The sequence below is a fragment of the Squalius cephalus genome (assembly GCF_949319135.1).
Source record: "Squalius cephalus genome assembly, chromosome: 21".
NCBI classification, from domain to species: domain Eukaryota; kingdom Metazoa; phylum Chordata; class Actinopteri; order Cypriniformes; family Leuciscidae; genus Squalius; species Squalius cephalus.
Window position 1 is genome coordinate 22,307,536 of NC_137142.1, and position 17,854 is coordinate 22,325,389.

The 17,854-nt window shown below is 38.1% G+C and overlaps 1 protein-coding gene across 4 annotated transcripts; it reads right to left on the minus strand.

The window, feature by feature from the left end:
* Positions 1 to 8: 8 nt before the first annotated feature.
* inpp5f (inositol polyphosphate-5-phosphatase F) lies at positions 9 to 16,525 on the minus strand. 4 transcript variants are annotated; one of them, XM_079855167.1, is made up of 21 exons: positions 16,073 to 16,525; positions 12,739 to 12,819; positions 11,503 to 11,639; positions 10,580 to 10,708; positions 10,167 to 10,352; positions 8,703 to 8,759; positions 8,401 to 8,599; positions 8,135 to 8,314; positions 7,770 to 7,837; positions 7,058 to 7,182; positions 6,893 to 6,970; positions 6,650 to 6,770; positions 6,290 to 6,418; positions 5,766 to 5,883; positions 5,449 to 5,647; positions 4,929 to 4,949; positions 4,432 to 4,503; positions 4,257 to 4,330; positions 4,039 to 4,167; positions 3,766 to 3,853; positions 2,247 to 3,368 (listed from the first exon to the last, which is right to left on the minus strand). In XM_079855167.1, exons 1-21 carry the CDS (start codon positions 16,176 to 16,178, stop codon positions 2,249 to 2,251), a joined length of 3,417 nt encoding a protein of 1,138 aa, XP_079711293.1. In that variant the 5' UTR covers positions 16,179 to 16,525; the 3' UTR covers positions 2,247 to 2,248. The 4 variants fall into 4 exon arrangements, with proteins under 4 accessions (XP_079711295.1, XP_079711296.1, XP_079711293.1 ...); XM_079855168.1 differs by having other exon boundaries at positions 10,167 to 10,334; positions 16,073 to 16,493; XM_079855169.1 differs by lacking the exon at positions 4,929 to 4,949 and having other exon boundaries at positions 9 to 3,368.
* Positions 16,526 to 17,854: the final 1,329 nt, after the last annotated feature.

Genomic DNA, 17,854 nt, shown 5'->3' on the forward strand with positions numbered 1-17,854 from the left:
TCTTTTTTAATTATTTACTTAAAAAGCCTCCCAGGTACAGTCCATAACATTTTAAAATACAGCAGTTAACACAATTATTATTAACATAGGAAAATACTAGGGAATACACTTGAGAACATGAATTAGGAATAAATACTCTGCAAAAAAGAAATGTTGGGTACAATAGATGAAAACAATTCACCAAAAAATATGGAGGACGTTCTCTTAAATGGGAAGAAGCTGGAAATTATGTGCTTTTGAAACAAAAGACTGTTGGACAAAATATAATATGATACATGTCAGTTCAGTTACAAACATTGAAAATAAAAAGTGGATTCAAAAGCACTTTGTGACAATTTGCAACATTATAAGATGTTGGGGAACAACCACAGAGACAGTGCAAGTCTTTATGCATAGAAAATTAAAAATTCATACATAAAAAACAATCTACCCCCACCTCCAAAACAAGAGGAATGTTTATCAAGATCCTCCACCAAATAAGAGCATTTCAAGTTCAAAGCAAAGAACAGGGTGCAGTCCAGTGCATGATGTCTTAAATAGTAAAAAAAGAAGAAAATAACGTAACAAAAAAGTCCACTTACCACCAAACCTACTGCGCATGTATTTATCACTATTGCATAACAGCCACCATATATTAAAGCTCAGACAGTTCCAATCTCAGAAGGTTAATAAACCACGTACCAGCTCCAGGAATGTCTGAATGTGTATGCATTGCAAAGGTATTGTGTAAACCAGTGTCTTGCACAGCACTCTATGCTACAGTACATGTGAGAGAAAGATAAGAAATGACGTGTGTGAGAAACAAAGCTTGTGACGTGTTTGAAAAACAAACTGCGGCCCAAAGAACTTTTAAACCAGCCCTCAAAGCCAATATAATGTTCTCACTGATGTTCACTTGAGATCACAGTGTCTTATTTAGATATCACGTAGCCCATAAGATTTTGAACTATTTCAAAGTCGATCAATCCCACAGGATCTGCACTTAAACATCATTAAATAATGCATAATTAACCTAGGTTCTACTGGATATCACCCAATAAGGCTTTATGTTCTTTCTGCATCTAGAATATATTGGCTAATGCAGCCTCAAAACATGATCTAATCTGTATCACTTCTTGATCTTGAACAAAATGGCCAGAGCGAATCTAAAGACATCACATAGATACTACAGACAAAACAAATGTAACCTGAATGACTTCAATGAAAACAGATTTATAGGTAGACTTGGCATTTAGCAATCTGATAAGGCTTGCTCTTGCCATTTAAGAGTGCAAAAAGTTGTGTCATGGGTACCCTGCATCAGACCTGTGTCAAATACTAGTCAAAAGTCATTATATATGCATACGGAAGTCCAATGCCTTTGCAAATAAATTTGATGTTTTTACAGGTACTTAAAACAGGTCGTTCCCCAACGTACGTTTTAAGCATTTTAAGATATCAGCAGACCACTGTTACATTATCCCACAGCATACAACTGAAAAACATGAAATAAAAAGGACATTTTAAGACATAAGCTTTTCTCAAAACCAACATGTGACAATAAATATCAGTTTAAGTCATGATTTAGTCAAATTATTTAGGTGCGTGATTACATCTACAGAGCCCAAAAGAACTGGAGATGGATTGTTTCCATCAGCTATGATTATAAACTTAAGAGCATGTAAATATAATTCTCTCTCTATAAACATCTTAATTGGAGAGTACTAAAGGAAACCGCTACAGTACTTACATATAATACTTAGTTGAATAATATAATTTGACCATAGATCCTACACAACTATTGTGGTCCTATTTTGGTATATTTTTATGACAAACACCACATCAAAGATATCCATATAACTGTACCGTCTGGTTGTCTAAGCTGCCCACTGATAGATATTCCAATCGAAAAAGGTTTTAGTTACAGCTACAACAGCCAGTGAATTGTACTGCACAAATGGGGTCACATGACATATCTAGGTCTTGGGTCTTGACATGCAATACAACTTGCCTGTCCTAATATACCTCAGTTACCTGCTTCTTAACATGCAAACCAGCAATATATAGATGTTTAGGATTCGATTTGTGGACTCAGGGGCACAGTCGGGTTAATCTTAGACGTACTACTTACTACTAAACACTGGCTGTAAACTTTGGTTTGGTTAACTGGAGGGGAAACTAGTGGTGTGGCTTGACTTCTGTGAGCTTATGCTACCATTACTTTGCAGGAAGTCACGATCTAACACTAAAAATGCATCTGCTAAGCACGCTATATCTGAATGATCCTGGTCTGGCACTGTGTAAACATCGCTCGCAATTCGTTCTCTTGGGTTTCGTTGACAGCGTCTGTCTCTGGGCTTTTCTGCACCTTAGCTACAGCAAAGTTGATGCCTTGGGTAAGTCCGGCCTGGGTAAAACTAGCCACCTGCACCATGGAGCTCCTGATCTTCGCAAAGGGCGACACGACGCGGCTTCCGTTGCTGTCTGCCGGCGAGGGTCCTGTGATGCCTTCCAAACTCTTTTGTGACCCGCATGATGTGGCTGAGCCCGCAGGCTGGACAGTCAGTAGATTTGCCCCTCGGACGGAGGTCTCCACCTCAAGTTGAGATGGGCGAGGGAGTTGCTGTTGGTAATTTGAAGACCCCAGTCTTGTGTCAAGAGCCGAGGGGGCTTGAGGTGCTTGCGGTTTGGGTGCTGGTGCCACTTCCTCGAACACCTCTATTGGTTTGGTCTTGGCATCCTGGACAAACTGGTGGCAGTAAGCATCTATAGGTGTCCCGAAGTCAATCAGAATGGCTTCCTCTGCCTCCGAGGCTGTCCCAGGAGACTGGCCATCTGGGCCAACTGACAAGCTATCCGCAGTCTTATTATCACAGCCTGTGACTCGGATGACAGAGGGTACAGCAAGCTCGACGCTGCCAATTGACTGGGAGCGACTGCCAAGTCGTGGTGCAGATGCTACAATTCCACAGCTAGGAAGCACATAGTCTACGTTTTCCCGAGAGCCCGAGCATGGCAGCTCATCCGAGTTGTAGGAATCGGAATCGGAGGAAATCTCATCCGAATGTTTGTCTTTAAGGTCTTTCAGGGCTGCCGAACCAGTATTGCCATCACGGGTCTCTAAACTGCTGTCTGATTTCCAGAGGTTCACATGTAAATTGGGCTGGAGGAAGTTCACTTTCACCTCAGGCTTAGAGAAGGTCCCCAGTTTCCCCAAGGGCTTGAAGTTTCCAATGTTGACGTTAGTCTTTGTTTGCTTCACTTTCTGGTTTAGCGATGAGAACTTGTTCAAAAGGAAACTTTTGCCTTGAGCCAAACCAGACCCAAGGACTTGGTCCACAGCTTTTCCTTGTATTCCCATTATATCCTCATGTGGTTTGCTGTGTCTCCTGAAACAAAGCAATTAAAGCAAGATTCATCAACAATTTGGATGTTCAAAAAAGCCAGTGGAAAAAAACTAATCGGTATAGGTTTCTGTAGTATTAATGTGAAAAAATAGTTAATGTGTCTCAGTCTAAATGATCAGATTGGATTTCTTTTTGTTCTTTTTATCTTTTTGTCATTTGTTGTGCAGCGAGTTGAAACATCAATTACTAAAGTCTCACAGTAACCCACAACAATCACATCCAGACACATAACTTATTTAGAAATCAGATTTATGAACAAATTCTGATTTCCCCTGCAGTGTGAACAAAGCCTTTGTGTCCTTTTTAAATAAGGTAAAAACCTTAAAAATGTTAGTGTAAACTGAAGAAACACACATACAAAAGTTTCTTCTTTTTTTACCTCTCTAGTTTCTTCTCAACGACCTGGACGTCAAGCCCCATAGCTTGCTTTGTAATACGAAGCATTTCAGCAATGCACTGGAGTGTGTCTGAAATGCAAACAACCCAACAAGTGCAGAGGAAAGGATCAATTATTTAACAAACACAAAACTATTCAAGCTACACCAGTATACACAAGGCCAAGTTATATCTTAACCCATAATGTCATTCACAGAATTACGCAATACAGAAGCTGAACTAGTGCCACAACAAATCATGGTATCCCAGCACAAACCTTTCCCATCATCCTCTGGATTCCGTGTGACAGCCCTCAGCGTATGGAAGTAACCGCTTATCTCCCCATTCTTATAGTGCAGCCGCATGCAGCAGTATTTAGGCTTTCCGAAAAGAGTTGGCTCTGGCCCTACAAAAGACCAACATTGGCTAACTGTCATATCACAGAACATTATATTGACAATAATTACACCCACAAGTTTATCTACAAGCTATTACCAATTTCGATCTTTTCAAGACCTTCTAAACTGAGTCTCTGGTACTGGTTGACTTTGTCCGCCTCCTCATCATAACTAAATAGAAACAACAAAGTAAAGTGGCATTACTAAATCAATGCCAAGAAAAAAAGGATTTCTTATTTTAAAAAACAAACTTTGAGAGAAAATGCACTTACTAGGCTACATAATATGCACAGTTGGACAGCAGCAGAAGAACGTCAACATCTTTATGGGTGGCATCTATAAGACTAAAAGTGTGGAAAAAAGCAACAGCAGCACAATAAAAGGTCAAAATCTTCAAAGTGAGGCTCATGAATGTTACCATTAAACCCTGGGTATATAGGAGAAAAAGAAACAAATGGAAATGCAAAATGCATGACATTTCGCTAGAATGTATTTAATCATCTGAGTTTAACTCTGACCATAATATTTTTTGCTTATTTGAGCATATCTTGTATGAAGATTTACTCAAATAAGCATTACATATTATGGTCAGAGCTAACCTCTTTCAATTAGCAAAGATTTAAGAAGAATTCCAACCCAATCAGTAACAGTTTTCAGGCATCTATCACCATGGCCTACCACCAACAGATGCTCAAAAGATTTGAGGAAATATGGCTCCGTCACCCAAACAATAATTGTACAAATATGAAAAAACAATATGCACAAGTACCTGTGAGCTGTTGACAACAAACTGTAGGAGGAAGAGTACACTAAACATGAATTTTTTAAATCAAGCTTTATAATAGATCCAAGCTTTTTTACAGTAATAATTTTTTATTGCAATTCATTTTTTGTATTATTGTAATTTTTTATTCTTCGGTTGTAACTGAATATTTCCCAATAAAGAAAAAAAGCGATAACACAGTTAGGGGCCGTTCACGCGGAACACATTTCTGTATTCCACTGTGCTGCTTTTTCATTATTTTTCTTTGTAAATATGGATTAGACTAACATCTACACAACATTCTAAAAATATGGCGTTCAAGTTAAAGAAACATTTTTAAAAAGCGCTTTAAGACCTTCTGTTTCTTTTGATGCCACTACCCCGCATTTTGCGTATTTGAATGCAAAAACGCGTCATGTGTGTGAAGCCCCTTAATACAGCATCTTTTTCTGAAACTGGATCATACAACTGGCTTGGAATTAGAACTCTCCTAAAAACACTGCATGATGAAGTTGAGGGCTCCCACCTTGGATCACAGTCTATAAGAGCCCATCCACCATGGAACTTCTCATCATCAGGTAACAGCATCTGCATGTACGTCTGCAGAAGGAGGCTGACCTGCTCCTGAGCTCCTCTTTGGCTCTCCTTCTCTTTCTCCTCATGCTCCTTCTCTTTGCTGAAGATGGAGTACAGGTCTTCTGTTACTGGATGTCCCATCATGAGGTCTGGGAGGATCAGAGATACAGTACATGGCAGATGAGGCACTAAGCTGTGCTAATAGCACTGTGTGCCTAACATCAAAAATACAAAATAAGGATTCAAATGACAATCTCCCATGCTCACCAATGACAGCCTGTCGGTAGGCATCTCTGAAGCGGTTCAGATAGTAACGATTAGCTGAGTTCACACCATCCTTCATCACCCCAGCTAACTTTCGCTCTCCTGTTCGTGTGAAATCTCCCTACACAAGAGATTGCACACATCAGACTAAGCGGACAAGCTTCATCATTATCCTACTTCAGTTATGTTATGGGACTAAAGGCTTTAGTCTCAATGTTTACTCCTATTCGTCCAAATAGAAAGATGCTGTGGGAATTCCTGTAGGATGCCCAAATTTAATTACAAAACCTTTTTTTTTTTTTTTACTTAATTTATTTGTATATAAAGTAATTATTAACAAATAAATTAATCATGAATTTACATAATATTTAGATGATTTATATAATATAGGCACTCCAGATAAGATGAATGGCCAAAAGATTACTGACTTGTCAATCTGCAATCTAGATACTATATGCTGACAGATGGTGGTGTAAAAGGGCAATGGGGACAGCATAAAATCAATGGCAGGCATTCAGTCTATTTACCTTTAGGGCAGCTGTGCCAGCATACTGACGGCTAATGGTGTCTCCATTGTTGGCCCACATCACCTGATAGATTCTGTAACACTTGAGGGGCAGTGGCTGCTCGGGTGGCATTACACCAAGTTTTTTCAGCTGGAACCAAACAGATGAAAAGACTCTTGTACTGGCACACTGAAAGCATCTGAGAGAGGCAAAGACACTACACTGTTCTGTGGGTGCGGTATGGCAATGCTCCAAGAAACCAGAGTTTTATTTACACCTTAAGGCATTTAGCATGATCTTATCCAAAACGACTTTGATTTTTATGTGTGAATTTATCAGTGTAGCATGTTCCAGTATCAAATGTGAATTTGTATACTGTACCTGCTGTTCCATGACCACACGGGCGATAGCGGCCTGTACCACATTAGTTCTGTCCAAGCAATCCATGCAGTTAACCCGGAAGATGCCTTCCTGTTGGCAGATGACTCCTGCTTGGTCCACCCTATTTGCAAATCAAAGTAGATTGATTATAATCAACCAGGAGTCCAGCTGACACTTACTAACTCGGGAACAAAAGTAGTTTTTATGAGAGAATTGGGACTTAAGGGCCAATGAAAGACTCACCAGGCCCATCTCGTGTCTATGATAATGTCATAGATGGCATCAGTGAGAGTCTGCACATTTTCAAACTTCATCCCTCGACTGGGAAGTGACAAAGGAGAAAATCTGTTGTTGAGATTTGACCATAACAGGCTCTTTTATAAAAGTCACAAGGTTGGGTTATCTTACCAGTGCTCATGGAAGTCAAATGAAACGTATGTTAGGTTGGGATTATTGTACAGCAGCACTTGTTTGAGGTAAGCATCACCAATCATCTTCTCACGTCCATTTTGGTCCACTAAATTAACGATGACCTGATGAAAAAAAAAAAAAAAAACCTCTGTAAAATAAGGATGATATTTATTGTTTTTTGTTAGGGCTGTTAATGTGTTGACAAATGAAATTATGATTAATGCAGATCATTTGTTTTGACCAATAACATTAATTTTGAGATTATAAAAATTGTGTTTCTGCTCATTTCAACACACACAAAAAAAAGATAATTTTAGAATGATTTCTGAAGGATCATGTGACACTGAAGACTGTAGTAATGGCTACTGAAAATTCAGCTCTCCCATCACAGGAATATATTACAATTTAAATATATAGTCAAATAAAAAAAAAAAATATTTTAAATTGTAATAATATTCACAATATTATTGTTTTTACTGTATTTTTAATCAAATCAATGCAGCCTTGACTTCCAATCAGTGTCATTATATATTATACTTTACATATTTCACTGTGAATGTCATCCAGACAAAACTGCTGAATTCAGTAATTACACATATTTAAAGTCTTCTAAAGGAATCGAATGCCCTACTTTTATACTACATTAAAAAAAATTAGTATTTCATTCAATATTAGCATTAGTATTTCTGTTATTTTAAACACATCTTACCAGTTTTTTGTAAATCTTAACTTGCTGTTCAAAGTGAGAGGCAAAATAAGGCATAGTTTCCCTCTCTCCTGCAACAAAACACATCTGGGATAACACATCATGTAGGAAACACACAACGCTGCAGGTGGATCACAGAATCAAAGTCACAGTAAAATGCTGAGCCATCACCACTGAGCCCCAACATCCTCTCTGTTCAACAAAGAAGCCATGAAAACACACCTGCTTCACACCTGATGCCATTCACAGGACAATGACTAAGCTGATGAATCACAGTAATAGCTCGTCTATAAACAGAAGTGCTAGACTGCGCTGCGAGTTAGATCACATTTATGATTTGAAGAGAGAATTACACAGATACGCCTCACCTTTCTCTATCCGAGGTCTGGGGTTGTAGCGGTACCCAGCTTGGCTCCAGAACACAGGGACAGAGCCTCGTGTTTGTACATAGGACAGCGTGTGACTGTGCACGTGGATTAGCTGCTCCGTCTCCACATAGTTGGCCACATGTCCGTTTTCATCCACCCCCCTCCGCTTGTAGCGCATTCCTTAATTGGAAAGCACATGATGACGTGTTATCATATTGACGGCATGCAAAGTAATGTGAATTTCTTTATTTACCAATGTACTGTACCTGCACGGTGGCGGCTTCTTCTGGAGATGAGGGCCACGGTGAAGCGAGGGTGAATATCATCCACACAGGTGGGTTCCTGCAGAGGCGTCTCCGGGCTGCTCCTCTCTTCATCAGAGCTCTCGTTATAGTTCACCACCAGCTCCTCCACCTGCACGAAGCCTTGGATGATAGGAATCACCCAAAAGTCCACCTGAGGCACCTGCAAAACAGGGCTTTTTTTTATCATCACCATTCAAAGCTTGTTTACATATTCAAACATTAACCATTACAATTCTGGAAAATTTGAGAAAACAGTTTTGCACCTGCAAGTCAGTTAGGTCTTTGACCATATGCTTGTTCCAGAAGAATCTATCATCCACCTAAAAGAAAACAAAAACATATTATGGGAATCAGTATTCTGTGAGTTTGTCAGATGGAATGTGTTCATGTTTGTGTTATATGGACTTTCTATTAGGAAATACAGAGAGACAGGAAATGACTTCGGGGACAATGGAGAATGGGATTGGAAAATGACACAGCAACCACAGCCCAACAAAAAAAGCACTGACTTAAGAACGTTTTAATAAGGTTGTTATGGGTTGTTGTTTTTTTTTTTTTTTCTATTTTATTTCAGATTTATTTAAATGAATGAATGATTAAATGTATACATATACATATAAATTCTATTCTATATTCTGTAATTTGTATATATTTGTAATTTGTATGCATGTATGCATATATGTATATGTATATGTATATATATATATATATATATATATATATATATATATATATATATATATATATATATATATATATATATACACACACATACAAATTTCTCAGAGATCTACTGTTTAGTGCAACATCCAGGAAGTTTCTAAAGATAATGGTTTATTCAATAAAAAAAGAGAAATGAAGCTTGGCTATAAATGTATTGCATCCTGTATGTGTGGGACAAGTGCAAAAGAGTGCGAAACATCATCACTCAAATAACCTCAACTGTTTCCTGCTTTCTCAAGTAGTTTAGTTTAGTTTAGTTTAGTTTAGTTTATTTCAGGAATACATGGGCCATGGCCTCTCGGCCCATAGTTCCAACGTTACAATAGCATGACAGATGCTCTTTTTTTCATTCCATGATATATGTACAATGCTAATCTCCATGCATGCTTTGACTCACAAACCTGTGACACATCAACACAAACATCACCAACAAGTGTGAGATCACTCAGATATTTCTTACGCAGATCCATATACAAAGAACAGTCATACAAAAAATGCTTCTCATCTTCAATCGCAGATATATTAAATAGTTTACAATAACTACAAATTCTTTCTGTCATTGGTGTATTACTCCATCTACCCTGAATAACAACAAAGATCGTAACAACTGTATGTTATATACAGATGCAATGTAGCTCTCCTGTACCACCATTGATTTGCATTGTGAATATATATTCAACTTCTTATTATCTAAGACTGATGTGTACCATGCATTCTGTGCTCTTTCTCTTAATCGTTGATTCAGAATAGATGTAAATATTCTTGTATCTTTCTCAAGTATCTGCACAATTGTCACCAATATCAATATTAAAAGACATTTGAAAATTTCATTATCCTCTAGTAAGTCTTTTGTCATTTTTTTTAACCCGTTGCTCATTGAAAACCGAAGGATTTGAAGTAAATAAATGGCTAATAGCTACATTTATACTTTTATAAACCACAAAGCTAAAACACTCATTCAGTAGACATTTAACTTTCAAAATATATAAAACAAAAACTCTCACCTTTTTCCACAGTGGCTGATCTGACATGCCTAACGCTCCCTGTCGCTGGACTGTATTGGTTAGGTCATAGGTCAGACTATAGTAAAATGAATCCGAATCCATGAATATCTTATAGAGTTCTTCAAACAGCCGCCTCTCCAGACGTTCCTTCTCTTTATTCTCCTTGACCTGAAAGGCAGGGGAATACTGGATGGGAGTGAACAAACAAAACAAGGTTAAAGAGATGAGGCTAAGTTAAAGAGAAGTACATTTATGGGCGAATCAGAGGGCTCTGTTTTTACATTTTCAGATTTTATTTATATTAACAATGCTAACATGTCAAACAGATCAAGTAAAACGGGAATATTTAATCTCAAAATGATTGTCATTTTAAAGTGATATCAATTATCAAAATTTCCAAATGACCCATCAACCTTTTTCTTCATGGGAACAGCAACATTAGATTTGATCTGACTCAGGGTCTTTAACAGGAACTTGGACTCGTCTGGTGACTGGGTGATTTTCTCTGGTTTGTTGATTCCAAAATGATGCTTTTTACAGAGCTGAAGGAGAATGAAAGAAAAAGAATGAATGATAAAAGTTAGTGTTATTGCTAACAATCTGCTGTTATTGGTGACAAATCTACATCCATATATAGTACATGAACATCTCTGTCTCCCTGCTCAAAGTCCATCTGAAAAATGCTGCTACAGTAATTGCTTTAATTAAAACCAAAAGGGTGCCAAGATGGATACTAAAACTAGCCTGCTTATGCCAGAGCAGATTCATGTGCTCATTAAACAGACAGAACAACTAGAGTCAAACTACATAGGCCATCTGCTATCTCAAAGTAATTCAAGGCAATTATTCTGTGATAAACTACTCAAGCAGAGATAGCACGCCAGGAGAATGGATAACAGTGACCTCTGACTGTTTCACTTACATGGTTAAACATCTCCTTTAATCCCAGATGCTCTGCTGAGAGACTGACTCCTTAGAAACATCATGCTTCCTCTGGAACCCTTAGAAACACACCACTACTCTTGCACTAGTTATACGTCAACCATTTACCACACGAGAGAGCTAAAATTCCTAAAGTCTTGGCCTAAGTGTCTAGACACACTAACAAGTGGGAATTCGGGTAGACAATCCAGTAAATTCTATCAGGATCCAATGAATGCTCTCTACAAACATGGATAATGGCAAGAAATAACTCTTCAAATGTTAGAGCAACACATCTATATTATGAAATGTAATGGTTAGCCAATTTGTACATTATGTCTTTGTCTGATTCTATACTAACTTTAATGAAATCCAACATGGAGAACGTTTGCACAAAACAGTTAGTATTAGTCACCTCTAATTCTAGATCCTGTGGTTCATCCTCTGAGAGTGGAATGACTGCTATCTTGGTGATCTTGTAGACTTTGTGGTCTCCTGGCAACTGGCCCACCAGTGCTTTCTGGCGAATCAGGATCAGACCCAGAGGAAGATCTGCCCAAAAGGGGGGAGGAAGGGAATGTGTCATGAGTGCAGAGTTCCACGCCTCATTTTCCTGCTCTATCCGGCATGATTCATTCCAATGGCAAGCATTCTCATAACAATGACTTCAAAGACATTTGCAATGAGACGAGATGCAGTCATACTTTCACTGACAACTCAATGTAAATCAACAGATAAAAGCAGGAAAGCACACCCTGCAGCAGGCAACTCTGAGATCTTTTAGGTGGAAAATTTAATGAGAACAGCATGGGCTCTTTGTGGGAACGGTGCAAGGAAATATCAGGTTTGCCCACTGGATTATGTTACAAAGTAAGGCATGTGTAATATGTAGCAAGACACTGATGATATGGCTCATCTGTGTAGCCTTGCCCTGAAACTGCAAAAAAGTCGAACAATTATTTTAGCCATCAATAATAGTACAAAATATATGTATATATATAAAGACAAAGCAAGTGTTTCTCTGAAAAAGGAAGAGAGATTGACATTATAATGACATTATAGCCTACATAATGTCAACCTGTTAACAATAGGTTAACTTCTCAAATCAGCCACCGAATTATGAAATGAAAGTATCATAATTTCACTTCTGTACCCTCAAGAGCTTCCTTTTTAATCTATGAAGAGGCATTTGTTTAATGGAAATGGATTTCTATATATGGATCATTCATGACAATATTCTTTGAACTGCGTATCCTGTAAATACCACAGCATGTGAATAAGGCAAATATTCAATGCCATTCTATTTAATCTGCTAAAGCTACATCAGAACAGATGGCCTACAAAGCATTGAGAGACATTTAGCAATTACAAAAAAATAATAAACCAAATTTAGCTGACATTCCTGATGCTGGAGCTGCCTTTCATTATGTTAATTATGAGTCTCTGGTACCCAGTTTCTTCCTGCTGCAAACTGAATTACAGAAAAAAACACGTATTCTATTAAATCAGGATCTGAATGGTATTTTATCCACAACAACATTAGACTATAAGTTTTAGAGCCACTGAATTTATTGCAAACATTACAGTGAATTAAAAATGTTAATGCTCATCCTTTATCCACAAAATTTACCATTCTGACGATCAGACTTACCGGCATGAAGCTGTATTTTTCCAATAATACCCTCTACAAGGCCCAGACAGACAGGGTTCCATGCTAGCAGGAGGTCGGTTGCTGAAAGAAGGATTAAAATAAGTCACAAGTGTTCAAAACATTTTAACAGCTCATAAGGGCTTTTCACACTTGAAATAGTAAACCCTGCTCATTCTAAACCCTGGGTAAACGGAATCCTGGGTTATCTTGCTTCGGATTTCACACTGCTCACAATTTACCCGGGGTTAACAATTCATTCTAGGTATTCATATGCTGAAGATTCAAATTGTACATTTCTAAACCCTGGGTTAATGACTGGATGCATTACATGACATATTTACAGGCTCTAACATTGCACATCATCACATTATATATTGCCCACTGTACTATAAAGGCAAGAATGAAACCGTCTCTTCTTCACTTCAATTCAATTCATGTTTTCCATCACCATATGACGTTTCTCCTGAAACTACGAAACGACTGTTTATACAATGCGATGTGTTTCCATAACTGTCCAAAGCATGTGAATATAAGGTGTGCGATTAGGTGTCTATTGTTAAGCATCTAGCTGTATGATTCTAACACCACATCATTTCACACTGCACAAGTTTCATAACCCTGGGTAAAATAACTCAAAAGGTTGCCAGTTTTCGCCCTCAAATAAGGCACACTTTATGTTTTGAAATATTTTGTGGTAAAAATATTTTGGACAATATATGTTCATTTCGAGTGTTTGTTCAAATAATTTAGCTCATTAATTTCATTATTACATTAAATGTGTATATTTTTGTTTATTTACAATTACAATTACACACACAAATAATTTTTTTATATTTTTATTCATTTTTGTCTTACATAAATAATTTTTCTTTTCTTTTTTGCACTGCTGCATCTGGGACAGAAGAACCATCACAGCTTCCTTCGACTTTCTAAGGTTATGTGGCTGATCACAATTGATCTAAAAAAAAAAACTAATCAAAAGCATTTTTAAGCCAGGTTCCTCACAAAGATGACTGCTAACCTGAGTCATCAATTTCATTGCTGAGTAATTCCTCTTAAGATGATTGATCAGCATCACCTACATTTTTAGGAATGATGAGCAGGGTCTGAGATGTCATGTGCAAAGACAGCATTTTACGGAGTATCTGAGAGTATGGTAGCTTAATAGCTCCTACTATCTTTTGACAAATATCATAGTTCCATTTGCCACTGTCAACCATCTCCTGGCTAACTGGGAAGAGACATTCACAGTCTGATGATGGACGGGTGGGAGCTGGATGAGCCTGCATCATGAAGTTGCCAAAAACCCTCCATAATGACCATGAGCTTGGCATTGGGCATCATTCCAGTTTGAGGAAAGTTCTCCAACTACTAGGCCATGGAAAGCTGGTACATCAGTGGAGTTGAATGATATCTTGGTAGAAGCAGTTACTTACCAAATACCAAGAAATTCTGAAACTAAATTCAATTCAACATTGCACTCAAATTGTTATGATGATAATATAATTTGTAATTAAAAATACATCACTGTGATCTATTCATACAAGTATCTAATAGAAGTTTGAAGTGGCTAACCTTTAATTTGTCATTATTATGATCTATTCATCTGCCACCCTACACCGACTGGACTGAATAATAAGCAAACTATTAAGTAATACGGTGGTATAAACTCACCCAGACATGCTGGCAACTATGGAATTTGTTAAAAAGAACTGAGACTGTATCTATGCATCATGAATACAGTGGAAACCCTTATCCAGTTAAATAATGGAACAGACTGCAACCTAAACCTGATCAGCTCGGCTGCACACACATGGCTAAAAACAGCTAGAACTTATTCAAATCTTCACAGGCTGCAATTTTCCCGATAATCTGCAGGACGGACTAGCTGCCCATCTAGTTTTAGACTTGGCAAGAGATAGAAGTGGTGTGGATAGGTAGACATTCAAAGGCGAGATAAAAAAAGAGAAGAGAAAGGCATTTTTAGTTGTCTGTGTGACCATTAATCGCTGGTCATGGTTGAGTATGCAAACCTTTTGTTTAAAAAAATCTAAACGAAAAAAATATATAGGCCTAACTGCAAAACACTGTCATTTATGATAAAATACATACAATGCATACAAGACACAAGAGCGATGTCAAAACTGCCTGAGGTTAAAGAAACAGATCGGTACCTAGTACTTTATTGGTTTAATGCCTGGGCAGAAAACTCTCATTTGACTATCTACCACTACTATGCCTTGCACGAACATACGTACCACTTTCTCCAGGAGAACAGTCACATGTTTTACCCTAACTTTAGCTTTCAACTTTTAACTGTGTAACTATATAATTCTCTTGTGAGACGTCTAACAGCACTATCCAGCATATTTAGAAATACACCAACTCACTGGTAAGATGAGTTGATGGACATTTAAATATTTATTCACAACTGACATTTCTTCCCGAACAGCCATAGTTTTTAAATAACAATTTATGGTAAAAAAATAAACTAATAATGTTTAATTAAGGCCATTTAGTGGTCATTTGTAACCCCTGTAAGCTGGTTATGTACTATTATTCACATATTTAGCCTGTACAATTGGAACTGGGCCCAATGGATGTCATAACATCAAACCAAGATATGCAAAAATTTGCATCCTCCTGTTGTATGGCTCTCTTCCATGGAACAAGAAAGAAGATGTCAGGCAGAATTTTAGGGACTGACACTTTCACTATTCGCTTTTATTGTGTGGAGAAAAACATGATATGAAAGTAGTGGTAACTGAATCGGTCAGTGCCTAGCATTCTGTAACATCTACTTTTGTGTTCCACCTAAGAAATAGTTACACAGGTTTGGAATAAAATGGTGAGTAAACGATGACAGAAATGTTATTTTCACGTAAATTGTCCCATTAAGATTCTCAATTTGACATCTAAACGCCCTTGACCAACATATACTGACCCCCAAACCAAATACTGTCTGTAATTAGTAAAAGGGGTTTTAGCCACGACATCATCCGATCAAAACATTGGAGGTTTGCACTGACACTCATTCATGAACGCTGCTTTGAAAGTAGGGCAATGAAAACACCACAACTGGGCATCTTTCAAGACAACAGCCTAGTTCGACAGATTAAAAAAAACTGACATTTCCATCGCTTTAACGTTTATACATATACAACTCAGTGATCCGTATTCTCCTGTCAGGAGCACTAATCACATTCTGTCTCTGTTTTGAAGCTGCGAGTCGTGTACATTATGCGCGAGGAATGGTAACAATGTAGACCGTGAAAACGAAACACTGAAACATTGAAACACATGTACACTGTATAAGTTAAAATGCAAGCATTACCCGGTTTCACGGCCACAGATCCATCCTTCCTGCTGCACCATAGCGCGTTATCTCCGCTCTGAAGAATATAATGATCTTTAGCTTGAAACAGCTCCATGTTCACCATAATACCAAAACATAAGAGCGTCCCGACACTAAACCGCTGGATTTGTTCCCGATCCGAGAAACGAGGAAATGAAGCAGCTCCCTTGTCGTCCACTGGCAGTCCAGATAGACGCCAGCTAACCTGCTAGCTCTGTACCTGTGTAAACGTTTATAATCATCTGATAAAGCATCATGCCTCTATGTCAGGTACTGGCCGATCATCGAAAATGGTTGCGCATTTAATGTCAGTTTAATAAGGGCGATATTGTTGTAGTGGTTCGGAAATGTACCGGTCTGTCTAATCTTTTCCACTGAGGGGAGCAGCAGCGAATGAAACGATTTCCTCCAGTTATACACACACGTGACCTCTTCCGTCACACCAAACATAGCCCCACCTGCAATTCTTGTTTTGATGTATTGTTTTATATTATATCGTTACTCGTATTGCATTGTATTTTAGAGAACCTTATATAATTGTAGACCTGTTTCAATATTATATTGCTGATTCGATATTTGAAGGGTTGTAAAAGTTGGTATTTCTCCAGTTTCAAGTTGAGCAGTGTCAATTAAATGACATTCTGGGGGTCACACTTATCTTAAAGGTGTTCTAAGCGATGTTGGATGACGTCACTTCTTGTTGACGCTAGCTCGACCCTCCCTCCTCCTCATCCCGTCCCCTCCCCCTCCCTTCCCTGCTTCCTGAAACAGTCATGAACCAAAACTGGATTTAACCACCTGTCCAGCAAAAACAGAGCCATCTGAATGTCGGATTGGAAGCCCTTCTGCTGGCGGAGTTCTCGCCACTTTTTGAACGCTTTTCTGATGTAAATTCGGGAGTTCACGTTCCTTCTCCTTTTCCCTATTCTTTGTTATTTGTTCATTGGAATGTCGTCTCTTTGGTCGTGTGTCGGCCATATCAAAATTCTCAAGAATATAGGCCTACAATTTTAACGTTAGTCGTTGTTAGGCCATCTCTCACCCCCCCCCCCCCCCCCCCCCTTCCCCCCTTCCCCCCTTCCCCCCTTCATCCCTTCATGTGCACGCGCACTAACCCCCCCAACCCCCACCCCAAAATCATTCTTGTCGGTTATTTGGCTGGAACACTGTTTGTTATGTTTCGTGGCCAAGGCTGGGCCAGTTTGTTTTCTTGCCGTTTGTGGAGCCTGGGCTGTTTACAGAGACCGTGTTTTTTTACAGTGTGTTCAGGGGACAGGCAGCTAGCGGATAGTGAGGAGATTTGCTGGATGTGAAAAAAAAAATTTTGGCCTAAAAAACGTGTGACATCGCTTAGAGCACCTTTAAAGGGGACCTATTATGCCCCTTTTTACAAGATGTATAATATAATATAATATAATATAATATAATATAATATAATATAATATAATTTAATATAATATAATATAATATAATATAATATAATATAATATAATATAATATAATAATAGTCTGACATCCCCAGAATGTGTTGTAAATGCTTTGGTGTCTTATTCTGTGTGTACACACTGCCGACACACATTTATGTTTAAACACCATGTAAAAGTGAATTTTGCATAATAGGTCCCCTTTAACGATCGAATGTATTTGGGAAATGTAATGTTTAAGAAATTGATGAATCACTGCTGTATTCCAATTTTGTCTATGTATCATCTGATTATCATTCTAACAAAAGCGCTCGAGCAGTTATGTTGCTGTGATGTT